Source organism: Odocoileus virginianus, unplaced genomic scaffold, assembly GCF_023699985.2.
Source record: "Odocoileus virginianus isolate 20LAN1187 ecotype Illinois unplaced genomic scaffold, Ovbor_1.2 Unplaced_Scaffold_19, whole genome shotgun sequence".
NCBI lineage: Eukaryota > Metazoa > Chordata > Mammalia > Artiodactyla > Cervidae > Odocoileus > Odocoileus virginianus.
The window spans coordinates 929,175-956,773 of NW_027224281.1; the positions used below are offsets into that span (position 1 = coordinate 929,175).

At 37.7% G+C, this 27,599-nt stretch overlaps 2 protein-coding genes and 1 non-coding gene across 3 annotated transcripts; all 3 read right to left on the reverse strand.

Moving 5' to 3' along the window:
* Window positions 1-11,057: 11,057 nt before the first annotated feature.
* Window positions 11,058-11,990, reverse strand: LOC110123153 (olfactory receptor 10N1-like). The gene has a single exon (XM_020870917.2). The coding sequence runs from the start codon at window positions 11,988-11,990 to the stop codon at window positions 11,058-11,060; it is 933 nt and encodes a 310-aa protein (XP_020726576.2).
* A 5,964-nt stretch (window positions 11,991-17,954) lies between these two features.
* TRNAM-CAU (transfer RNA methionine (anticodon CAU)) lies at window positions 17,955-18,027 on the reverse strand. The gene has a single exon. It is a non-coding gene; the product is annotated as a tRNA-Met (tRNA).
* A 5,622-nt stretch (window positions 18,028-23,649) lies between these two features.
* Window positions 23,650-24,585, reverse strand: LOC139033576 (olfactory receptor 10G4-like). Its single transcript, XM_070462989.1, has one exon. The coding sequence runs from the start codon at window positions 24,583-24,585 to the stop codon at window positions 23,650-23,652; it is 936 nt and encodes a 311-aa protein (XP_070319090.1).
* Between the last annotated feature and the right edge of the window lie 3,014 nt (window positions 24,586-27,599).

The following is a 27,599-nucleotide window of genomic DNA, read 5'->3' on the forward strand; positions in this document are numbered from 1 at the left end:
TCGTGATATAAGACCACAAATAACTGAGAAAATATCTTCCTAGTAGAGTTATTTCTCAAGCAGTGGCTGTGAGCAAAAAAAACATCAAAGAGGAAAAGGAAATGAGTAATAAATCCAGGCCTGCAGCTAAATAATGTGTTACATTTGGCCTCACTATTTTTCATATGCAAAATTACATAGAATAATTTATCTCTATAGTTGACAAACCTCACTGTAATCAATACTTATTATAGGTTTTAAGTAGTTTCTCCCAATCCAGTTTATCATCACACAGACTGGTATGTTACAGAAGCATCTTCTCCAAGGAAAATTTGGAATCAGATGGCAAACTTGTTTTGTATTATAAACCAAGTCATAATTAGTTGCTTAATAGACCAACTGGGCTTGTCTAGTGGCTCAGCTAGTAACGAATTTGCCTGCAAATCAGGAGGCCCTGCTTTGATTCCTAGGTCAGGAAGAGTTAGGCTGGAGAAGGGATAGGCTACCCACTCCAGTATTGTTGGGCTTCCCAGGTTGCTCAACTGGTAAAGAATCAGCCTGCAATGTAGAAGACGTGGGTTTGATCCCTAGGTTGGGAAGATCCTCTGGAGAAGTGCGTGGCAACCAACTCTAGTATTCTTGCCTAGAGAATCCCAAGGACAGAGGAGCCTGGTGGGCTACAGTCCATGGGGTCGCAAAGAGTCAGACATGACTGAGCGACTAAGCACAGCAAAGCGATAAACCAACTATCCAAGTATATGCATATAAAAATGTGAACCTAAACAGAAATTATACTCACCTATTTATTCTTACTTTCAACAATAGTGTTTTCCATTGTTTAGCATTTACATTCAAGAAAAGATATACAATTCATATTTATAACATGCTCACACACACACAGGAATTACACCAAGTCTAGAAGAAAGCCTCCTGTAAGGAACAGAAATAATATTGCATCCCACCAGAAATATGTCCCTCCTCAGGAAGACTTTATTTCTATACTACATATCTCATACATGTAAGTTTCAATGACATTATTATTTTTTAACTTCATTAATTAATGTCAGTCAGATAAGCCTAAAGATCCTCAATTATTTTTCTGAAGGCCCAATATCTTCTTTTTTTCCTTTGAATCAAATTTTATGTTAGCCTTCCACATGTTGTCACTTGGATGTAACTGATTTTTCTCTGCCTGTGATCATGATTTGCTCATAGGAAATAATCTGATAGATCTATTAATATTAATTTATAAATTGCTAATCTCTTACCATTTCCTACATTGTTTTATTTTATAAGAATAAAGGCTTATAGCCATACAAGAAAAAAAGCTCAATAAATAGAATTTATGGCAAAGATGAAGAAGTGGAGAAAATAGGAGCTCTTAAGAATATTCTTGAAATCAATCTATAGAGCCAGGGCCCTGTATAAAGCTTCTCCTGCACAAAACATTTGAGTAGATTGTGATTCTGGCAAAAATACAAACAAGAAAGCAAAAAAACTCCTTTCCAGGCCCAAATATAATTTACACATTGAGTTTAAGCCTCAACAATCAATTTAATCTCACAAACATTAATTTTCTATCCACCTGCTAGAAATATAAAGATGAATAAAATAAAGTGTTAGCCCCTAAAGAACTTACTCTAATGGAAAACTGGTTTGTAACTCTGACCCTGACTCTATCATTTTCTACCTCTGGGCCATAAGAAACTCACTTAACCTATCTGAGTCTCAACTCTTACAAAAGAATAGTGGATAAACATATTTTCTGCCTCATAAAGTCTTTGTGAAGATTGAATGAGATAACAAAAATAAAATTCCTTGCCGGTGCTTGGCACTTAGTAGTAAATGTTCAATATTAAAGACTAACCTCATGCATATAAGAAAATGGTAATGTAGTTAAAACAAAATCATTGAAGGTGTGATGAAGATATAATTAGAAATGGACTTGAAAAGGGATTGCAAGATTTGAAAAAATGTAGAGTAAACATAGTCAACTGATCTTTGACAAAAGAGCAAAGGCAATGTAATGAGAAAAAATAGTCTTTTTAAACTAATGATTCCGGAACAACAGGACATCTCTCTCTGACACACGTAAATACACAAAATGTATCTAGACACAGACCTTACACTCTCCACAAAAATCAACTCCAAATGAATAACAAACCTGAATGTGAAATGCAAAACTACTGAACTCCTAGATGATAATTTAGGAGAAAATCTAAATGATCTTGGATATGGCAATGAGTTTTTAGATATAGCACCAAAGGCACAATTCATAAGAGAAATAACTGATACACTGAACTTCATTAAAATTTAGAAAAAAAAAAACCCTTGTTTTGCCAAAGACACAGCCAAGAGAATGAGAAGATAAGCTACAGAATGAAAGAAAATATTTTGTAAAAGACAACATCAGACAAAGGACTAATGTTATGAAGAACTCTTAAAATTCAGCAATAAGAAAACCAACAACTCAATTAAAAATTAGCCCAAAGATCTTAACAGATACCTCACCAAAGAAGACAAATATGCAGCTGGAAAATAAGGACATAAAAGGATGTTCCACATTATGTCATCAGGGAAATACAAATTAAAACAAATAGATAACACTACAAACTTAGAATGCCCAAAGTCTAAAATACTGACAATAACCAAATACTAGTGAGAATGTGAACTAACAGAACTCTCATTTCTGGTAGACATGCAAAATGGCACAGTCACTTTGTAAGACAGGCAGTTTCTTATGAATCTCAATATATTCTTACCATGATCCAGCAGCCATGGTCCTTGATATGGAGTTGAAAACATATATTAACACAGAAGTCTGCACTTTGGTGTTTATATAAACTTTATTCATAATTGCCAAAACTTGGAAGCAACCAAGATGTCCTTCAGTAGGTGAATGGATAAACTGTGGTATATCCAGACAATGGAACATCATTAAGTGCTATAAAGAAATGAGCCATCAACCTATGCAAAGACATGGAGGAATAATAAGGCTGTATTACTAAGTGAAAGAAGGCTATCTGAAAGAGCTACAACCTTTATCATTCCAACCATATGACATTCTGGAGACAGTAAAAAGATTACTGGTCGGCAGAGAATGGATAGGTGGAACACAAAGGACTTTTTAGGTCAGTGAAAATACATTGTATGGAATGGTAGATAGATGCTATTATATATTTGTTCAAATCCATTGAATGGACAAAACTGAAAGTGGACCCCAAAGTAAACTATGGACTTCAGGTAATTATGATGTATCAGGGTAGATTTATCTTTTATAGCAAGTGTAGCCTCTTAATGGGAATGTTTGATAATGGGACAGGTTGTGCATATGGAAGGGCCTAGGGTATATGAGAAATCTGTACTGTAAACCAAAAACTTATCTAAAAAAATAAAGCTTTTTTTAAAATAGCAAAGAAAAACACACAGGTCAGTAAAAATGTTCTTTTCATCAGACCTTCAACAGAGGATTATGTAAATATCTGGCAGAATTAAAAGATATCTTGTAGGCTAGAGGTGCATAAATTCTCCTTTTACCTGAACTTTATTTGTTTCTAGCTCAACAGTCAAATTCACAAAGGTGTTTGTTCCAAACATGCCATCAGCAAAAGTGTAAATTTCACAAATTACCTTAGGTTCACTTTCAAACTTCTCATTGAGTTAACACTCAATGCCTTATCTCCATCCAAATCTATTCTCAGGAAAGAATTTGACATACCAGGGACAAAAAATTCTAAGAACAGATAACAGATTTTCAAGCAGAAATTTTTACCTCTTAGGGAAACAGAAGAAGGAATTATTTTGCTGCAAAGAAGACTAAACTATATGTTTTCTTCCAACTCTGAATTCTAAAATTTTATATTATTAACATTTTATAAATTTTGTGGCTTTCACTATCACCACATTCAAAGATATTTGCATTTTAACCTTCAGGGTTCAATGACAGAATGAAAGTACATATGCCTGCTAAAGGAAGTTCTCATATTGATAAGAGAAGTAGATTGATATTGATTAAAAGGGTAGATGTTAAGAGTGGGGATAGTTTTTATTTTTTATACTAACTGCAAAAGGGAATTCATAAACAAAGAATCTCTCTGCTTCAATTTCATCCACCTTCCTCATACAAACCATTCTCCTACCACATGAGCACACTTATCTCTGAGTCTCCCCCACTTCATGTCCTTCTCAGTGCTGACTTACTAATGAATCACAGGACTCTGCAACATATAAGAATTTTCATAACTTCCATAATTCTCCCTCCTCAGTTGGTTGAACAGGGGAAATGACCAGGACAAATAGAGTCAAAAGCAAAACAGAGAGAGAGAAAAGGAAGAAGCATAGCGTAAGCAGAACAAGAATTGAATAGAAGGAGGTAGAGTTTTAGACAAACATTAGCTAATGGAAAACACACCTAACATGGGCAGAGGGATTTTTGTCAAGTTTTTAGGCAAGAGTATGTTTCTAAAGTCAAAAATCCATATTGGCGTAAGATGTCATGACATAGAGACAAGGTTCAGCACCTTGTGCTCTTGAGTCCAAGACACAAAGTTTCCACACTCAGCCCTGTCATGTAGTCTGGTCCTGAAATGCTGGGTTTATGATATTTTCAAACTGGAGAGTTTCTGTTGAGACACTATCCCCAGTGGCCCAATCTTAGACTTAAGAATCGTGAATCAGCAAAGGGAGTAATTAGAGGTCCTCCTGTCTATCCTAACACCCGTTTCCCATTACACATCTCATTATTTCATAATATATTATAGATTTATTGTAAATGTAGCATTACAACTTTATAAACTATCTGGTAAATATTCAAAAGAGTGAGAAAACAGCCATTAAAAAGAATTCATTTGAATCAGTTCTAATGAGATGGATGAAACTGGAGCCCATTATACAGAGCGAAGTAAGCCAGAAAGATAAAGACCATTATAGTATACTAACACATATATATGGACTTTAGAAAGATGGTAACGATAACCCTATATGCAAAACAGAAAAAGAGACTCAGATGTATGGAACAGACTTGTGGACTCTGGGAGAAGGCGAGGGTGGGATGTTTCAGGAGAACAGCATTGAAACATGTATATTATCTAGGGTGAAACGGATAACCAGCTCAGGTTGGGTACATGAGACAAGTGCTCGGGCCTGGTGCACTGCGAAGACCCAGAGGGATCGGGTGGAGAGGGAGGTGGGAGGGGGGACTGGGATGGGGAGTACATGTAGATCCATGGCTGATTCATGTCAATGTATAACAAAAACTACTGTAATGATGTAAAGTAATTAGCCTCCAACTAATAAAAATTAAAAAAAAAAAAGAAAAAAAAAAGAGAGAGAGAGAAAAAAAAAAGAGAGAAAAAAAAAAAAAAGAGTGAGAAAAATACCAGTATCTTTCCTTGACCTTATTTAATATGCTCTTTCCATTCGCTATAAACACATTTATATTTTTAACTACTTACAATCATACCCTATATGTAGTTTTTCATAATTCCTTTTTAATATTAACTTTTTGATTAATAATTTTTCTTATATCTGTCAAAATAAGCACACATAGGTAGGTAGACAGATGTGTGTGTGTGTTAGCTTCTCAGTCATGTCCAACTCTTTGTGACCCAATGGACTGTAGCTCACCTGGCTCCTCTGTCCATGAGATTCTCCAGGCAAGAACGCTGGAGTGGGTTGCCATTTCCTTCTCCAGGGAGTCTTCCCAAGGATCAAGGATCAAACCTGGGTCTCCTGCACTGCAGGCGGATTCTTTACCAACTGAGCCACCAGGAAAGCCCAAGATAAAGCTTGAGACCCCACGTAAGAAATGATTACCCAGGGCTGGATTGGTCACTTTCTATATTGTGGTTTCTATATTAGGAAGCTTAAAAAAAACTCTAAGAGGGTTTTTAGCAGCCTTATATTTGAGTGTATTATTGGAAAGAGGACATGTGAAGAGATAACACCAACTATCATGGGGAGGGTGGCTGGAGGAGCTTGAATACATTGAGAAAAACAAATAAGGAAGGTCCTGGGACTGTAGAAGTTTGAGATACTTGGTCAGGAATAAAAGGAGAAAAGATAGTAACTAAGTCAGAGAAATGCTCCTGGGAATGTATGTGGATTAACATCCTCCTTTAGCCTAACCAGATGACATCATAATAGATTTTTTTTGCATTTAAGTTTCTGTACCTGAAATTACCCTGAGAACTAGACTTGGATTCTAACATTCAGGTAAAGCCTCCACACAAGTATCTCCTGGGAACACCGAGAAGATCAGAACCAACAAAGGAGAGTAACAGGATGAGTCTTTGGGATCAGAACTTGTTTTTACAAATTAGTTTAGGCATAATCTATAAACAACATAATATATAATACATCATAGTTTTAGAGAAAAAAAAAATGGTTCCCATTTTTCTGTGAAGTAATTGCTCCGGATTTTTTCCTCAAAACTTTCTGTTCAGATATCCTGCCTCAATAATTGCATATTTAGATGTCTCTTTAAAAAAAAAAAAAAGGCATATTTTTTTTTAAGTGTAATAAAGCCATTGTAAAATTATGAAGGTAACAGAAAAACATGGGCTTCCCTAGTGGCTCAGACAGTAAAGAATCTGCCTGTGATGCAGGAGACCTAGGTTTGATCCCTGGGTCGGGAAGATCCCCTGGAGAAGGGAATGGCAACCCGCTCCAGTATTCTTGCCTGGAGAATCCCACGGACAGAAGAGCCTGGCGGGCTGCAGCCCATGGGGTCGCAAAAAGTCGGACACAACTGAGCAACTGAACTGAAGCGACTGAACTGCAGATGGAGTTATAAGAAAAAGGGGAGAGCTAGCAAACTCAAAAAGCACAAGATATGTGAAAACTAAATAAGCAGCCTAATTTTTAAACTGTGCTAAAAGACACAAAGCACAAAATTTACTGTCAACCATTTTCACTGTGCAGTTCAGTAGTGCTAAGTATATTCATGCTATTGAGCAACCAAACTTCACAGCTTTTTCATTTTACAAAAGGAAACTTTATATCCATTAAACTATTTTCCCTTTCCCCAGCCCCTGGCAACCACCATTCTATCTTCTTTCTCTATATTTTGGCAACTCTATAAACCTCATATACTTAAATCATACAGAAATCACATAGTATTTGTCTTATTTTGTGACTGCTTGTTTCACTTAACATAATCTCTTCAAGTTGCATCCATCTAGTACCATGTGTCAATTTCCCTCCTTGTAAAGATGGGAGTACTATTGCCTGTATTTCAATTATCTATTCATCATTAATGGACTCCTGAATTGCTTCCACCTCCTGTCTATGTGAATAATGCCGTGATGAAGAGCATGCTATAAATATCTACTCAAGACTCTTTGGACATAATTCAGAAGGATAATTGCTAAATCACAGGGCAATTTTATTTTTAAATTTTTTGAGGAACCACCATACTGCTTTCCATAGTGGCTGCACCACTTTATATCCCCACCAATAATGCACAATGATTGCACCTTCTTCACATTTCTTATCTTTTCCTTTTTTTTCCACTAAGAGCCATTCTAATGGGTTTGAGATGATTTCTCATGAATTTGATTTGAATTTCTCTAGTGATAGAGATTGAGCATCTTTTCATATGCTTATTGGACATTTGTGTGTCTTTTTTTGGAGAAATGTCTGTTTAAGTACTTTACCTCCTTTTTGATCAAGAAATTTGTTTGTTGTAACTGTTGATGGAGTAAATATCAAAAAGCAATGTGTGCATGTGTGTGTACACATTGTTTTTTAAAAAATTCTATGTTGGGTGCTGTACTAAAACTTCACATGTAGGAAAAATTTAAACTGCTTTGATTTTTTTTTAGTGCTAAGCAATAATTATTAGAAGGAGGCAAGTGGTTGGAGTTCATTCATATTCAGCTTTCATACATCTTCAACTTTAATGAGAATATATATGTAAATTAGTGAATATTGTTTTTGTGTATCCAAACTACCACACAATTGCACTTATCTCACATGCTGAAGTAAAGTAATGCTCAAAATTCTCCAAGCCAGGCTTCAGCAATATGTGAACCGTGAACTTCCAGATGTTCAAGCTGGTTTTAGAAAAGGCAGAGGAACCAGAGATCAAATTGCCAACATCTGCTGGATCATCGAAAAAGCAAGAGAGTTCCAGAAAAACATCTATTTCTACTTTATTGACTATGCCAAAGCCTTTGACTATGTGGATCACAATAAACTGTGGAAAATTCTTCAAGAGATGGAAATACCAGACCACCTGACCTGCCTCCTGAGAAATCTGTATGCAGGTCAGGAAGCAATAATTAGAACTGGACATGGAACAACAGACTGGTTCCAAATAGGAAAAGGAGTACATCAAGGCTGTATATTGTCACCCTGCTTATTTAACTTATATGCAGAGTACATCATGAGAAATGCTGGGCTGGATGAAGCACAAGCTGGAATCAAGATTTCCAGGAGAAATATCAATAACCTCAGATATGCAGATGACACCACCCTTATGGCAGAAAGCAAAGAAGAACTAAAGAGCCTCTTGATGAAAGTGAAAGAGGAGAGTGAAAAAGTTGGCTTAAAGCTCAACATTCAGAAAACTGAGATCATGGCATCTGGTCCCATCACTTCATGGCAAACAGATGGGGAAACAGTGGAAGCAGTGTCAGACTTTTTTTTGGGGGGCTCCAAAATCACTGCAGATGGTGATTGCAGCCATGAAATTAAAAGACGCTTACTCCTTGGAAGGAAAGTTATGACCAACCTAGACAGCATATTGAAAAGCAGAGACATCACTTTATCAACAAAGGTCCATCTAATCAAGGCTACAGTTTTTTCAGTAGTCATGTATGGACATGAGAGTTGGACTATAAAGAAAGCTGAGCGCCAAAGAATTGATGCTTTTGAACTGTGGTGTTGGAGAAGACTCTTGAGAGTCCCTTGGACTACAAGGAGATCCAACCAGTCCATCCTAAAGGAGATCAGTCCTGGGTGTTCATTGGAAGGACTGAAGTTGAAGCAGAAACTCCACTACTTTGGTCACCTGATGCCAAGAACTGACTCATCTGAAAAGACCCTGATGCTGGGAAAGCTTGAGGGCAGGGGGAAAAGGGGACAACAGAGGATGAGATGGTTGGATGGCATTACTGACTCAATGTACATGAGTTTGGGTAAACTCTGGGAGTTAGTGATGGACAGGGAGGCCTGATGTGCTGCGGTTCATGGGGTTGCAAAAAGTCGGACATGACTGAGCGACTGAACTGAACTGAACTAAATTATTTCACTCATGTTTCTGTTTTATGTAAATAAATAGGTAATTACATTTAATTTGAAAGTCTAAGCAGTATCCATTTATTCATGCAACAAACCCACGCACAGTGCCTAGTAGATCACTGGGCCATGTCCTGTGGGTATAACAGTGAATAAGACAAACACAATAGACTTTTTCATAGCATAGAAAAAAAAATCTACTGAACAAGTTTAAGTGCTGATGTGATAAGTATCTGTCCATAATCCATATTCAGGCTTTATCGGATCTCATAGCTTGTGGGTTTTCCACCAATATCCAGCATTAATAAGACATCAAACTATAGTAGAATTGCTTAAATACAGCGTATTGTCTAGGATACATCCCCAAAGCATAGGAATTTTTATTGTGATGTTAGATTTTACTGGTCTGGTTAGGAAGGGCCTTGGAACTCTCACACTGCCCATCAAACCATTGTCTATGTTTAAATGGGCTTCATTTTGTACTTTTTGTCTCATGCCTTTTGTAAAGGCAAGAGTGTATTTAATTCAGGGTTGTATTTTTTGTTTTGTTTTTGATGGTTTCAAGTAGAATGGAAACTTTGGGGAATAAAAATGGAATACAAAATAACCACAAATTAATAAAATGTCATAAAAGCTAAGGGCAGTAAATATTGCTCTCTCTTTCTCCCTAAATTCTGGAGAAAATTGAGAAATAATGATCAACTTGAGTATTGTTGGAAGCCAACTTGGAAAAATGTCTTGGTGGGAGAACAAGATAATCCTGGTCATTTAACCCAGTAATCAGGACATCTCTTCAAACAACACGAACAAGAAGGCTTTCCCAGCCCTTTCACACTAAAGAGTAATCTGGGATGTTGTCAGTATGATAGAGTAGGGAAAAAATGACAACAGGAGCTAAGAGGGCTTGGGCTAGACCTGGCTTTACTGTAATTAACCGTGTTATGAGTGGCAAGACACTTATTTCTAGATCTCAGTGCCACCATATACAAAAGGATACAATGAGTTATGGCACAGAATTAATGGAGATAAAAATAAAATCAACATATAAACACAACCTATGTCTGTGCATATTTTACTAGTTATTTATTGAATGTTCTCTGTGTATCATGAGCTCCGGAGAGAGGTAATGAGGTTGAATAAACTGCCAAGCAAATCCTTCAGGGCAGTCATGTGGTAGCGGGATTAAGAGTAAGAGCTATTTAATTAACAAGATCTGAGTGTGAGGTCTGATTTGCCATTTAATGTGCAAACTTGGCTCCATTATTTGAAGCTTCTAATCCTCACAGTTCTGTTTTTTGAAATTGAAACTCCTTTATGGGGATGATATGAAAATTACATAAGAGGGTATCTGTGCAATATTCATCACAGATCACATTCTAGCAATTGTGATTAATACTATTGTTAGCAACATGGACAAACTGAAATATGTATAGGTAGAACCAAGGAATGATTACATTCTAAGTGAAGTAAGAAAAGCTAATTTGGCACAGATGGCTATTGAAGGACGATTTTTGAATTGCCATAGATCTTCACTACTTTCAATCAGGCAAAATTGGCTGTCTATTACAAGAAGTCTGTCTCAAGCTTCTTGCAATTTCCCTTGGATTCCTTCCCCAGGATTAGTGCACTGAGAATAGTATGAATTATGGAGTTACTTATGGGGCCTCAGAGTTTATAATACGCACAAAAATAGAAAATCATATTAGGCAAACTTAATGCTTTAGAGAAAGCATTTTCCATTGATATTATTTGATTATTTATCTGATTACTTATTTGATTCAGTAGGTAGGTGATGTTAAGAGTAAATACATTTTAAAATTCATTGTAAAACCTTTAATTTATTGCAAGACAGTAAATACTACATTGTGGCAAATCCTTTTTAGGGAACTTTTCACCTCTTTGTTCCTTAAGGAATAGATTAATGAGTTCAGCATGGGTGAGACAGTATTATTTAATAGTTGCACTGTGGCATCTAGCAAGGGATTGGGTGCGCAATGCAGATAGACAATGATTACAGGTCCAAAGGCACAGAGAATGGCAATGAGGTGGGCACTGCAGGTAGAGAAAGCTTTCTGCCTGCCCTCGGCTGAATGGATCCTCAAAATGGCAATCCCAATGCATGTGTAGGAGGCACAAATACTCAACCAAAGCATTAAAGCCAGAAAGCCAATACTAGTGGAAGCTACTCCCTGGACAGAGGAGCTGTCAGCACAAGCCAGGGGTAAGACAGCAGGAATGTCACAGAAGAAGTGGTCCACCTGATTGGGGCCACAGTAGGGTAGCTGAAAGGTAAAGGATGTCAGGATAGTGGCCTGAAGACAACCCACCAACCAAGCTGCCACGACCAAACCAACACAGACTCCAGGTCTCATGATGAGCTTATACCTCAGTGGGTGACAGATGGCAACAAAACGATCATAAGCCATCACAGAATAGAGGCAGCCTTCCGCCGAGCCCAGGAAATGATAGAAGAAGAGCTGAACAGCACATCCCTTATAAGAAATGGCTCGGCTCTGGCCAGAAAAACAGACTAGCATCTTGGGACAGAGTACAGAGGGGAACAGCATGTCCATAATCGATAGGAGTCCCAAGAAGAAGTACATGGGAGTGTGAAGGGTCGAGGAGGAGACAATTGCTAGAAGGATGAGCAAATTTCCCAGCAGGGTCAAGGGGTAAATGAATGAGAAGATGACAAGGAGCACAGTCTCCAGTCCCTCTGTCTGGGGTATTCCCAGTAGGATGAACTCGTTCAGCTCTGTGTGGTTCCTCATGTTCCTGGGAGGAAGGTCTAGGGGAGACAAAAGACAGGAAAGCATGAATGTGGAGGCTGACTGTGACAGACACAATACTGATACATTCATTAGCACTAATCTTTGTTTACACATAAAGATGATGTTGAAGTTAAGAATCAGAAATTCTGGGAATAATATTTAAGGGCTAAGAAAGCAGATGTATATCACATTCCTTTATGAATAGGGATTCAAAGCAATATGAAGCTTTAACAAAGTGAAATACTGAATGTACTAGGAGAACAAAGGCATCAATAATGAGCAGATGAGCATAGTTTGAAATAAGTCCACAACCAATTATACAACAACAACAACAAAAATGTCCTAAATTTAAGATCAACCTGAAAACATGTGGAAGCCTGCCCCTCCTGACTTCTTTACAGAGCTACAGTTACTCAAATATGTGTTCAAACACCCTAAATATTCATCAAAGGTCAATTTGGGCACCGACACCTCTGTTGAGAAGAATGGTCTGTGATACAGTTTAAGGAGCAGTAAGATTTGGGTGTATGATGTCATTCTAATTGGATATATTTCTTAGTCTAAACATGGGGTCTCAAAGAGCCAGACACAACTGACTGACTGAACTGAACTGAAGGTTATTTGCCTGAAAAGAAATTAACAGTGACAAATTTGATTATTATCCTTGTGTTTAGTTTATTTATAGAGATTAGTAGATGTTTAGAGACTATGTAGATGATAGGTTTTAGTGAAGTCACCATATATAAAGATGAATTTGGGGAATATTTGATGTTTGCTAACTACTGAAATTTTGAAATCCAAAGTATTTTGATTCTGCAGACTTTTCTGTGTCTTCTGATTGTTTTAAATTCTAATTTTAATTTTATTGTGGTAATAAAACTTCACATGAGATCTACTCTCCAAACAGATTTTTAAGTGCACAAGATAATATTAACTATGAACATAATGTTTTACAGCATTAGTGAAACTTTACACCTATTCATTAGCGATTCCTCATTTCCTGTTTTCCCCTACCCTGGTAACCGTCCGTCATTCTGTGTTTTGCTTTTAAGAGTATAATTGTTTTATTTTAAAGGAAAAACTCATTATGTCAAGAACAGGAAAAGGCTGGTAGGGAGTGCTGTGGTCAGCTGTCTGTTACAATGGTTGAGCTCCTGAATTTCTCAAGAAGAGATGCCATGATACTATGCATAAAATAGATAACTAATGAAAACCTACCGTATAGCACAGGGAACTCTACTCAATGCTCCTTGGTGACCTAAATGGGAAATAAATCCAAACAAAAAGAGTAGACTTATGTATATGTATAGCTAATTAACTTTCCTACAGTGTAGAAACTAACACAATATTGTAAAGCAACTATACTCCAATAAATTAACTTTAAAAAAGAAGAGAGATGTCTTTTTCACTTACACTTTTTACCATTATAATTTGCTTTTTTGAGATACAAAATGCAATTTAAAATGTCCAATTATAATGGTTTGAACTTCTAATTATAATTCCTGGTCAACTTCTCTGATTTTCTTTTATAGTTAATATTATTAATAGTTATTGATTGATAATTTTGTCTTCTAAAAAACCTGAAAAATGGAAAGATAATGCTCTCCATGTACTCAAGTTGTTTATAATCTTGGAATCTCAATTTCTCATCTTTATATAAGCAGAAAGTATTCCCTGCACCAGTAGTCTCAACCTTAACCAATCAGTTAAATATATTATTCCAAGCAGGACACTTTTGAGAGTCAAAGAAAGCGTTATTAATAATTAAGGCAGGATAAGAGGGGTAAAATAGGAACATTTCTGTTCAACCGTTGAATAGTCTCCTTTCCCTCATGTGTGTCCTACAGATCTTTATTTTGATGTTCTGATATAACCATGCCCCTTGAAGATATGGGGTATTCTTATAATTGTGCTGGGTAAATAGAGGGTACCTACTGAATATTTTTTTTCTGATTAACTGAGATAATATTTACCTTCCAGAATTGCTGTAAAGATTAAATGTGATGATACTCAGGAAAGACTTTGATACACAGTAAAATGCTGTATAATGGTTCATTATAATTGTATTTTCTATAGAGATACCCATGCTAAAGAATTTGGGAAAGAGTTACCTGTGTGAAGATCAGAGTTAGTATCTTAAGCCTGAATGAAGTCACCAGGAGAGACAGGGTAAATTATGGACAAAGAAGGAATGAGACACCAAACTTTGAGAAATACTACATTTTAGGAAAAGGAGAGGAAAGGGGACCCATATAATAAGAAATAAATACATTTGTTATATGATTTGGAAGAGGTCAGGGGAATGTCTTTTGCATACCATTTACCATGAAAATTATTATTTTCTCCATGTCTTAGAATTTTCCCCATTGTCAGGGAGAATATGCAACTAATTTTTATACTTAAACAAGTGTGTGGTTCTTTAAAAGTGACAGATGCTGAATTGATGATTAAGGAACAACAAAAGAAATAATAGATGAATGTATTTCTGCACGCTATTTTGTGGGGTGAATGGAGGAAAGGACTCTAACCATTGCACAAAATGGGAAGGAAGCTCTTAGTCATGATTGCTTCCAACAGTGCTAGTCAGGAGTCTATAGCGGAGTGAAAGTAAAAATCAAAGAAGAGGGGAAAATGCTCTGAGCAGTTACACGGCTCAGTTAAGGAAAACAAATGTTGTTTTTCCTACCTTTAAGTTCAGTTTCTTCTATAGGCTTGTGGGACTCAGCATTCTGAACATCTCTCTTCCCTGGGTGCCACGGAAATGGGTTTGGGCTCTCTAAGTGTAGACCCCCAAATGGTCTTTTCCATTCAGGATTACAGAGAGAGAGGATAGTATATGTCTGATGGCTCGCCCATCATCTAGGGTGATTTCTTCAGAGTTAGCAGAAGTGAGATCTCCTACATTCGTAGGGTTTTTAAATGACCTCTTACTCCCTCTGGAGCCCCATCCATGATACATCCCAGGACTCAGGGGGCAGGAGCCCTTGAGTACAGGGAGCAATCAAATGCTGGATGTTGAGAGAGCTCATGACTGAGGAAAGACGACACAGTAATCAAGATAATCCTCAAGCAATTAGGAATCAAAGGAGTTGTGGATCCCCTGTGGCCACCCTAATTTTCTATTCTGGGTAGACCTTCAAGAACCCTCTTTGTTCTTCATAGACTTCACAGATTTGACTTCCTTCTCTGTCATTTGTTGAGTTTTTACCTATTCCCTTACTTTTTATGACTGTAGAAGAAATTGTAACATAAAGAAAAGATCATTCACCTTGGAAGTTTCTGGTTTGAAGAACAAGTCTGTTTCTCATTAGCTGTAAGTCCTTGAGCAAGCCAGTGCTCTTCTCTGAACCATAAAATCAGTCAGTCACTCAGTTCAGTCGCTCAGTCGTGCCCAACTCTTTGCGACCCCATGAATATAATATAGTCCTTCAAAAATTGGAGCTATTGCATAGGGAAACTGGAGATTAAGTGAGATAATGCATGTAAACTTCCTGGCACATAACTACTTAATTATTTGTATTGAAATTGGATGGAGCATAGACTTGTACTCATTGTTAGAATCTTTTTTTGTTCTTTTACCCCTTCTCTTCTTAAGATGAGTTTTTTCATTGTTTTGTTTTGTTTTGTTTCAGTTTGGTCAGTATGGTTTCATTTCTTTTATCAACTAGTAATTATAGTGTGGGGCTTCCCTGTGGCTCAGACAGTGAAGGATCTGTCTGCAATGCAGGAGATCTGGGTTTGATTCCTGGGTTGGGAAGATCCCCTGGAGCAGGGAATGGCTACCCACTCCAGTATTCTTGCCTGGAGAATTCCATGGACAGAGGAGCCTGATGGGCTACAGTCCATGGGGTTGCAAAGAGTTCAACACTACTGGACAGCTAACACTTTCACTATAACTATAATGAAAGAGATGGTGAGAAGCCAAACCAAAATGAAACAAAACAAAAGAAAATAATAGGTATAGAGTTACCCAAAAAAAGGAATATCAGAATGTTTTTTATAATAATGGGTTGTTTTCTATGGAATCTAAATAAGATTTTCCAGGTTCTCAGGATTCAACAAGCCGATCCAAGAAAGGGAAAGTGGAACTAACATTTAAAGAGAGCCCACTTGTGAAAAAGGTCTTTTAAAATCTTATTTTATTTACTTCTTACAACATCCACACAGGGTAGCTATTATTAGTCCACTTTATAAATGATGACATGGTCATCAGAGAGAAGAATTTTTCCCAAGATTACACAATGTTGAGTAGGAGAGGTAGGAATTGAGCCACAAGTTTTTTAATCTAAAGCTCACAGACTTGATTCTGGGGACAGAGCCAAGTTGATACTAAAACATCAGAATCTGGTTCCTAGTTTTCTCTCCAAGTTTGACCCTCTGGATCAGCAAGGTATACCCTTTCCTAGTCCTCAGAGAGTAAGACCCTTGAGCTTTACCCTGCTCATCTCCTTTCACAGTTCTTTATGACTCTGTTTTGCCCAAAACACATTTGCTTGTAGTTGATGATGACTGTCACTCTTAAGCAATGATTAGTATCTTCTGAGGAATTTCCGACAAGCAATTAAATATCTTTATGATGACACCCATTATTCTTGTCTGAAATTAAAACTCTCTGTCTTATCAAGTAGAATACATAGCACTGATTTATAATAAGAGCTCATGTAGAGTTGTAGCTAGATATGTATTTTTTAACTCATCCTATCTACTATCCATCCACCCATGATACATTTCTTCTAAACCCAGTTTTCATGTGATCTCTCCAACCATAAACTTTATGAATTACTAGTAGTTATGTAAAAATGATGCTTATTATTTGTAACTTTCATCACAGATAGCTGACATAATAAAAGCTTATGACTGTATCTTTTTAAGCATTTGTCCATTAAATGTTTTTGAAATCTATTTAATAATATCTATAGTAGATAAAAGACTTAGTGACTAAACAACAGCAACAGCATGGCTCCCCAGGTGGCACTAGTGGTAAAGAATTGGCCTACCAGTGCAGGAGACACAAGAGACATGGGTTCGATCCCTGGGTCGGGAAGATCCCCTGGAGAAGGGCACTTTCCCACTCCAGTATTCTTGCCTAGAAAATTCCATGCACAAAGGAGCCTGGCGGGCTATAGTCCATGGAGTTGCAAAGAATCAACATGACTGAGCATGCACACACACACACACAGTAGAAAGACTTCGTGACTAAAGAGCAACAACATAACAGAAAACAATCAAAGGGCCTAACAGTATGCAGAAATTGGGATACGTATGTATTTATTCTTGGGGCTTTCCAGCTGGTGCCGGTGGTAAGGAACCCACCTGCTAATAATGCAGGAGACAGAAGAGAAGCAGGTTAGATCCCTGGGTCAGGAAGACCTCCTAGAGGAGAGCATGGCAGCCCACTCCAGTATCCTTGCCTGGAGAATCCCATGGACAGAAGAGCCTGGTGGGCTGTAGTTCATAGGGTCACAAAGAGTTGGACACAACTAAAGCCACTTAGCATGCATGCATGTGTATTTATTCTTAATTAACATCTTGGGCATTTATTTGCTGATAGGTTTTCAAGTTTTAAAAACACATAAAGGGCAGGAAGAGAAATCATGATGGCATAGCAGGATGACTTGGAGCTCACAACCCCCACAAACACATCAAAAATACACCTACATACAGAGCAATTCTCACTGAAAACTAACTGGAAACTGTCATGAGGATTTCTGTACAATGAAGGATATAAGAAAGGTGAAGTGAAGTGAAGTGAAGTCGCTCAGTCATGTCCGACTCTTTGCAACCCCATGGACTGTAGCCCACCAGGCTCCTCTGTCCATGGGATTCTCCAGGTAAGAATACTGGAGTGGGTTGTCATTTCCTTCTCCAGGGAATCTTCCCAACCCAGGGATCAAACCCAGGTCTCCCACATTGCAGGCAGGCGCTTTAACCTCTGAGCCACCAGGGAAGCCCTAAACTGTATGTTGCCCCCTCTGAGGTTTGAACTCAGGACCTTCAGATTATGAGACTGACGCGCTGCCTACTGTGCTAAGGAGGCAACTGTAAGAAATGTACACACTTAAAAAGACTTTAAAGTCCCATTAGTGTTACTTTATTTATCATTAGCAGAATCATTCATCTTTTCCAAGTAGGAAAAAAAAGCCAAAGCTCATAACAACAATTTAAAAAAGAGATGAATATATTTCTTAATTTATTCTTAATTAGGAATAGGAAAAGGAAATTGTGAAAGTGGTATGAAATAAAGAAGATATACTTTTTTAACATTTTTTTATTTTTTTATTTAAATTATTTATTTATTATACTTTACAACATTGTATTGGTTTTGCCATACATTGACTTGAATCCGCCATGGGTGTACATGTGTTCCTCATCCTGAACCCCCCTCCCAACTCCCTCCCCATCCCATCCCTCTGGGTCATCCCGACCAGTCCTGAGCATTCTGTATCATGCATCGATCCTGGACTGGTGATTCGTTTCACATATGATAATTTACATGTTTCAATGCCATTCTCCCATATCATCCCGCCCTCGCCCTCTCCCACAGAGTCCAAAAGACTGTTCAATACATCTGTGTCTCTCTTGCTGTCTCGCATACAGGGTTATCGTTACCATCTTTCTAAATTCCATATATATACGTTAGTAAAAATTGAAAAATACTTGAGAGAAGACTCAAATTTCCTTCCCCATGGTGAGAAAGAAATAGAATGAGAAAGTTACCAATAAAAATATTGTAAATAAACACACAGAAACCCTTCTCCTATGACTACTTGCACCCTGATTCTAGTCAATACTTTCCAACTGGGTCCTTAGATGTATTATTTCATTAACTGAGGTCATCAAGTCCTTCTCATCTTAGGGAAGAGTGGGGCCTATTCAATTAGAGGGTATGAGTTTCAGTCCTACCCCCATGTTTACTAACTTGTACATGGCACTTAAACTCTCTATGCCTCAGGTTTATAATTTCTAAAATAGTGATGATAATAATAGCATCTCTTTCATCGGGTTGTCTTGATGACTAAATGGAAAAAACACATAAAATGGTTAGAACAGTATGTGGCATGTCATATATAATCAATAATGTCAGTTGACATCATAAATGTTCTCAAAACTTTCCGCAAGTCCCCCATCATAACGCTCACCAGACATTTTCCCCTTTAATTCCTGTGTCCCCTATACACTGTAAACTCTATAAAGACCAACATTTCTTCTGTCTTCTCTGCCACTTCTCTTGTAGTGCTGTGAATACTGCAGGATACACAGTAGGCACTCTATAAATAACTCTGTAAGTTACATTGTACTCTGGTAAAAGCCTTCCAAATCTTTCTCACCTTTCTCAGATGCTCAGCATTCGGGTCAACAGACACTCTGACTTCCATCCTTTTCCCTCAGCCACCACGCAAGTTCAGAGCCATTTAGGTTTTTATTGAACTATATGCTGAAATGTAATGATGCCAGTTATACTTCTAGCTTTTCCCATATACTCCCTCTTATTTGGCCATACACATAGCTGGAGAATATGTCCTGAAAGCATATATCTGCCCTTTCTTTTTTTTTTTTATCTTCCCCTTTCTAATTTAAAAATTTTCAGTGATCTTCAGTTACCCAATGAGCTACTGAAACACTGTAATGAAAGTACACTGGAACATTGTAATAAAAATACACCTTTCAAAACTATGGTTAAATTTTGGATAAAATTAAAGAAAAAGTCAAGTGAAATTCTATACTTAATCCAGAGGGTTTCCTTACTAGTTAGAAAGTGCCAGGTTCTTCAGATGTTTCCACTGCTCAATATAAAGAGTACCTCCAAAAGACATGGAGAAGGGAGAAGAACAGCACACAGAATGAGAGAAACATGAAAGTCATCTATTTGATAAGACCTAGTATCCAACATCACTGCAGGTGGCGACAGCAGCCATGAAATTGAAAGACGATTACTCCTTGGAAGGAAAGTTATGACCAACCTAGACAGTATATTAAAAAGCAGAGACATTACTTTGTCAACAAAGGTCCATCTAGTCAAGGCTATGGTTTTTCCAGTGGTCATGTATGGATGTGAGAGTTGGACTCTAAAGAAAGCTGAGGGCCGAAGAATTGATGCTTTTGAACTGTGGTGTTGGAGAAGACTCTTGAGAGTCCCTTGGACTGCAAGGAGATCCAACCAGTCCATCCTAAAGGAGATCAGTCCTGAATATTCATTGGAAGGACTGATGCTGAAGCTGAAATTCCAATACTTTGGCCACCTGATGCAAAGAGCTGACTCATTTGAAAAGACCCTGATGCTGGGAAAGATTGAAGGCAGGAGGAGAAGGGGATGGCAGAGGATGAGATGGTTGGATGGCATCACCGACTCAATGGACATGGGTTTGGGTGGACTCCGGGATTGGTGATGGACAGGGAGGCCTGGCGTGCTGCGGTTCATGGGGTCACAAAGAGTTGGACACAGCTGAGCAACTGAACTGAGCCGAAGTGAACTAGTATCCAAAATACATAAACAATCTCCAGTCAACAGTAAAAAAAAAAAAAAAAAAAGGAAATAATCCAAGGAATACACAGCTCAGTGAGATGAGGTACCGAGTCCAGAAATAAATCTGCATTTATTGGAACAATAATTTTGACAAAAATACAAAGGCAATTTAATGAAGAAATGTAGATATTCATATCAAAAACAAACAAATACACAAACAAAATAGAGACTCAATCTGTACCTCACATTAACAAAAACCATCACAAAATGAATCATAAATATTAATGTAAAACATGAAATTTAAGAATTTTTAAATACAAAAAAGATTGTGACAGAGTGTCCATTGACAGACGAATGGATAAATATTGGTGTGTATGTGTGCTAAGTTGCTTCAGTCATGCCTGACTCTTTACCACCCCATGGACTGTAGCCCACCAGGCTTCTCTGTCCATGGGATTCTCCAGGCAAGAATACTGGAGTGTGTTGCCACGTCTTCCTCTAGGTGGAGCATCCTGACCCAGGAATTGAACCTACATCTCTTATGTCTCCTGCACTGGCAAGCAAGTTCTTTACCACTAGAGCCACCTGGGAAACATATACATATATGTTTATATATATATATAACAATATATATATATATATATATACACATGCCACAATAGAATATTACTCAGCCATAAAAAATAAAATCTTGCCACTTATGATGTAAATGGATCTAGGTGAAATGAGTCAGAAAGAGAAAGGCAGATACTGCATGATCTCACCAACTTGTGATCTCTAAAAAACAGATAAAACAAAAACCAGACTCACAGACACAGAGAAAAAGTGGGTAGTTGCCAAAGGGGATGGTGTTGGGAGAAGAGAGAAATAGGTGAAGGGAATTAAGAAATACAAATGTCCAGTTGCAAAATTTAAAAATCATGGAAATATACATCATAAGGAATATGGTCAATAATATTATAATAACTTTGTATGGAGACAGGTACCACATTTACCATGGTGACAGTTCATAAAGTAACTAAATATTAAATTACTATGTTGCACACCTGAAAATAACATAGTACATCAAGTATATGCCACCAAAACAAAACAGCAACAAAAAGAAAATCTTGAAAGAAACCAAGAGCAAAGGATATTTTACCTACAGGGAACAGAGATAAGAATTACAGAGAAACTCTCATTGGAAACTGGGCAATCAAAAAAGAATGGAGAAAAAAAATCTAAAGTGTTGAAATACAAAAATCACCAGCTTAGAATTTTAAATCCAATAATGTTATCCTTCAAATTGAAGGTAAAATGATGACATTCTCAAATAAACAAAATCTGAGAGAATCTGTTGCCTGAGGCCTGCCTTGCAAAAGATATTAAAAGTAGTTCTTTAGGCAAAAGAAAAATAATCTAGGTCAGATGCTTGAATTGACATTTTAAGAAAACATCAGAGAAAGAATAAATATTAGTAAAATATTATTTTTCTTATTTTTAATTTATCTAAAACATAACTGTGAATTTAAAATAATAAGAGTAATACTAAAAAACAATTAGAGGAAAAAGTAGCCAGAAGACACTTTGACATAAATTGCAGCAAGATCTTTTTTGATCCACCTACCAAAATAATGAAGAATAAAAAAAGGGGCCTAATTAAACTTAGGAGATTTTGCACAACAAAGGGATTCATAAACAAAAAGAACATACAACCCTCAGAATGGGGAAAAAAGTGTGTAAATGAAGCAATCAAAAAGGGTTTTATCTCCAAAATATGCAAACAACTCATGCAGCAATGTGTCAAAAACAAAAACAACAACAAAATCAAAAAGTGGGCAGAATATCTAATCACACATTCCTCCAAAGAAGACATGCATATGGCCACAAAGTACAGGCAAAGATGCTCAATATCACCAATAATTAGAGAAATACAAATCAAAACTACATTGAGACATCACCTCACACCAGTCAGAATGACCATCATCAAAAATTCTACAAACAAGAAGTGCTGGAGAGGGTGTAAAGAAAAGGGAACCCCCTACACGGTTGGTGTGAATGTAAATTGGTGCAGCCACTATGGCGAAAGTATGTAGGTTCCTTAAGAAACTAAAAATAGAGCTACCATATGATCCAGCAATCTCATTCCTGGACATATATCTGGAGAAAACCCTAATTTGAAAAGATACATGCACACCAGTGTTTGCTGTAACACAATTTACAACAGCCGAGACATGGAAGCAACCGAAATGTCACTCAGAGAACTCAAACAGGGCCTCTGAGACAATCTAAAAGGGTGAGATGGGGAGGGAGATGGAAGGGAGGTTTGAGAGGGAGGGGACATGGGTGTACTTATGGCTGATTCTTACTGAGTTTGACAGAAAACAACAAAATTCTGTAAAGCAATTATCCTTCAATTAAATAAAGTAATTAATTTTTTAAAAGGACACTGTGGTACATATATACAATGGAATATTACTCAACCATTAAAAAGAATGAAATAATGCCATTTATAGCAACATGGATGGGCCCAGAGATTATCATACTAAGTCAAGTAAGTCAGACAAAGAAAGATAAATATCAAATGATATGACTCATTTTAAAATCTAATTTTTAAAATGATATAAAGGAACTTATTTACAAAACAGAAACAGACTCAGATTTCAAAAAAAAACTTATGTTTACCAAAGGAGAAACATGGTGGGGGAGGAGGAGAGGGAGGACCCTGGGTTTAACGCAAACACACACACACTACTATATATAAAATAGATAACTAACAAGGACCTACTATATAGCACAGGGAACTCTATTCAATATTCTGTAATAACCTAAATGGGAAAAGACCTGAAAAAGAATTAATGTATGTATATGTATAGCTGTACACCAAAAACTAACATATTTTAGATAAACTATACCCTAAAAATAATTTCAAATCTTCAATTTAAAAAAAAAGATTAAACCAAATTATATTATAAGGAGCTATGCAGTTTAAGATAATATATGTTTTTGTTTTACTAAATTAATAAACTGGAAAATCATGTTTAAAAATATAGTATAGTTTTTATAATAAAATTCCTCAGAAACATTAGTTAAACAAATATTCCACAGCAGCAGCTTTGGATAAAGTTAAACACTGAGAAATATAAATGTAACACATTTCTTACTGATCTCTAAATTATATTACTTTGTTAAATGAGTGTATCTTCATTACAGAGATTATTTGCTCTGTGAATGCCCTACTTTATCTTTAAGTGTCAACAGAACTTTCTTCACTTCCTTGTTCCTCAGAGTGTAGACCACAGGGTTCAGAAGGGGCGTCATCACAGTGTAGAAAACAGCCACAATCCTGTCCATAGCCTCCTTGGAGCCTGGTCTCAGGTAAATGAAAACACCAGGGCCAAAGAAGCACAGGACCACAGTGCAGTGGGAGGCACAGGTCTGGAAGGCTCTCCATCGCCCCTCTGAGGTGCGGATCTTCAGGATGGAATGGACGATGGACACGTAGGACAGCACTATCAGGAGAAAGCAGCCTGAAGCCACCAACCCAATGTTGACAAAGATCACCAACTCGTTGGCAGAGGTGTCTGCACAGGCCAGTTTGAGGATGGGTGGTGCATCACAGAAGTAATGCTGGATCTGGTTGGGTCCACAGAAGGGCAAACGGAACGTCAGTGTGGTCTGGACAGCAGAGTGCAGAGAACCACTGAGCCACGTGGTTGTGGCCAGGAGAACACACGCCCTCCCACTCATCATGCTGGCGTACCTGAGCGGGTAACTGATGGCCAGGAAGCGGTCATAGGACATGACGGTGTAGAGGAAGCACTCGGTGCTGCCCAGGAAGTGGAAGGAGTAGAGCTGGGCCACACAGCTGGGAAAGGAGATAGCACTGCCTTCGGGGGACACCAGGGTCATCAGCATTTTGGGCACAGTGACCGTGGAGAACCACATGTCAATGAAGGACAGGTTGCTCAGGAAGTAGTACATGGGGGTGTGCAGGCGGGGATCTGCTGTGATCACCATCAGGATGAGAAGGTTCCCCACCACAGTGAGGACATAGATCATCAGGAAGATTCCAAGGAGAAGCGTGTCCAGCTCTGGTGCATGCGGAAGGCCCGAGAGGATGAACATTGTCACTACACTCCTGTTTGTCATCTCTCCACACTTTTGGTCTCTCTCTCTCTCTCTCTCTGGGAACATCAAGAGCACCCAACATTTTATTGAGAACTGAGAACTGCATTATACAAGGTAGGTAATTCTAGAGTCATACTCAACTTTGCTTACCACAAACCTCCCTTGAAAAAGGAGAACGGTTTCATCTTCTCCCTCTTATATCCCTCTTATATCTCCCTCTTATATCCCTTATATCCCTCTCATTCTCTCTCTCTCTCTCTCTCTCTCTCTCTCTGTGTCTCACACACACACACACACACACACACACACACACAGGCACACATAGATGCGAAAAAGGGAGAAAACCACACAAATTTCTGTTGGTATATCATGAATACTACTAACTTAGCACCATAAAACAAGCCAAATTTTCTATTTTATACTTTCTGGGGATCATGTTAGCTTGTTGTGTGTTCCAGGTCTCAATGCTGAAATCAAAGTTTCAGGTTGGTCTCTCATCTCATCTGAAGTTCAGGATCACCTGCCTCAGTGACAATGTCAGAGTGAAGTAAGATAATAAATGGCAACTGCTTAGTAAAGTAACGACATTCATAGGTACTCAGTAAATGATAGCAAATTATATGGAGCTGTTGCCGTGCTTTTTAAATGTACAGTTATAGCTATGGAGGGAGAGAAATACAGAGACAGAGAGGGAGTAGAGTGAGAAAATACATTCTCATTGTGCTACAGAGACTTCTCAATTTCAAAGCTACAATTTTGAGGAAAATTTCACCACTGGTTTTGGTACTGGTATCTCACTACCACTAATTGTTTATATAGGCAATAATCTCATAGCAGCTTAAGAAACTATAAACTTCATACAGAATCCTGACAACCTCTCATGTGATCCAGAAAACACCAACCATCACAACACTGCTAGCCTCGAACTTGTCTTCTTTTATGCAGTCATCTATGAGGCACTGAAAATATAAACTTTATATGTGTTCTCCCAACCAAAATTCACTGGGAAGTGGCTGGTTTCTCACATACATATTTGTATCTTAAATATTTAAATATAATATTTTCTCATCAGCTTTGTTGGGGATGATATTCTCCCCCAATCTTCTATTCCTTATACTCATAAATCTAGGAAATGACCTCAAAAGAGAAGACAACTAACTCTAGGAAGCATATAATTCTTATGTAAAACCTACTACGTGTAACAAGAAAGAACAAGAGAAAAGGATCTATGTTAACTTAATATCAAGAAATATTGGGCAAATAACACCAGAGAGAAAGAAGAGATGGAGCCAAAGAGAGAACAACACCCAGTTGTGGATGTGACTGGTGATGCAAGTAAAGTCTGATGCTGTAAGAACAATATTGCATAGGAACCTGGAATGTTAGGTCCATAAATGAAGGTAAATTGCAAGTGGTCAAATAGGAGATGGCAAGAGTGAACATCGACATTTTAGGAATCAGTGAACCAAAATGGACTGGTATTAACAAATTTAACCCAGATGACCACTATATCTACTACTGTGGGCAAGAATCCCTTAGAAAAATGGAGTAGCCATCATAGTCAAAAAAAGAATCTGAAATGCAGCACTTGGGTGCAGTCTCAAAAATGACAGTGATCTCTGTTGATTTCCAAGGCAAACCATTCAATATCACAGTAATCCAAATCTATGCCCCAACCAGTAATGGTGAAGAAGCTGAAGCTGAAGTTGAATAGTTCTATCAAGACATACAAGACCTTCAGGAACTAACACCCAAAAAAGATATTATTTTCATTATAGGGGACTGCAATGTAAAAGTAGGAAGTTAAGAGATACCTGGAGTAAGAGGCAGATTTGTCCTTGGAGTTCAAAATGAAGCAGGGAAAAAGCTAACAGAATTTTGCCAAGGGAATGCACTGGTCATAACAAACACCCTCTTCCAACAACACAAGTTAAGCCTCTAGATACGGACATCACCAGATGCTCAATACTGAAATCAGATTGATTATATTCTTTGCAGCCAAAGATGGAGAAGCTCTGTACAGTCAGCAAAAGCAAAACTGGGAGCTGGCTGTGGCTCAGATCATGAACTCCTTATTGCAAAATTCAGACTTTTAAATTGAAGGAAGTATGGAAAACCACTAGACATTGAGGTATGACCTAAATCAAATCCCTTATGATTGTACAGTGGAAGTGACAAATAGATTCAAGGAATTAGATCTGGTAGACAGAGTGCCTGAAGAACTATGGATGGAGGTTCCTGACATTGTACAGGAGGCAGTGATCAAGACCATTCCCAAGAAAAAGAAATGCAAAAAGGCAAAATGGTTGTCTGAGGAGGCCTTACAAATAGTTGAGAAAAGAAGAGAAGCTAAAGGCAAAGGAGAAAAGGAAAGATATACCCATTTGAATGCAGAGTTCCAGAGAATAGCAAGGAGAGATAAGAAAGCCTTCCTCAGTGATCAATGCAAAGAAATAGAGGAAAACAATAGAATGGAAAGACTAGAGATCTCTTCAAGAAAATTAGAGATACCAAGGGACTGTTTCATGCAAAGATGTGCAAAATAAAGGACAGAAATGGTGTGGCCCTAACATAAACAGAAGACATTAAGAAGAGGTGGCAAGAATACAAAAAGAACTATACAAAAAAGATCTTCATGACCCAGATAACCAGGATGGTGTGATCACTCACCTAGAGTCAGACATCCTGGAATTAGGAAGTCAAGTGGACATTAGGAAGCATCACTATGAACAAAGCTGGTGGAGGTGATGGAATTCCAGTTGAGATGTTTCAAGTCCTAAAAGATGATACTGTGAAAGTGTAGCACTCAATATGCCAGCAAATTTGGAAAACTCAGCAGTACCCAAAGGACTGGAAAAGGTCAGTTTTCATTCCAATCACAAAGAAAGGCCAATGCCAAAGAATGCTCAAACTACTGCACAATTGCACTCATCTCACATGCTAGTAAAGTAATGCTCAAAATTCTCCAAGCCAGGCTTCAACAGTACATGAACCATGAACTTCCAGATGTTCAAGTTGGATTTAGAAAAGGCAGA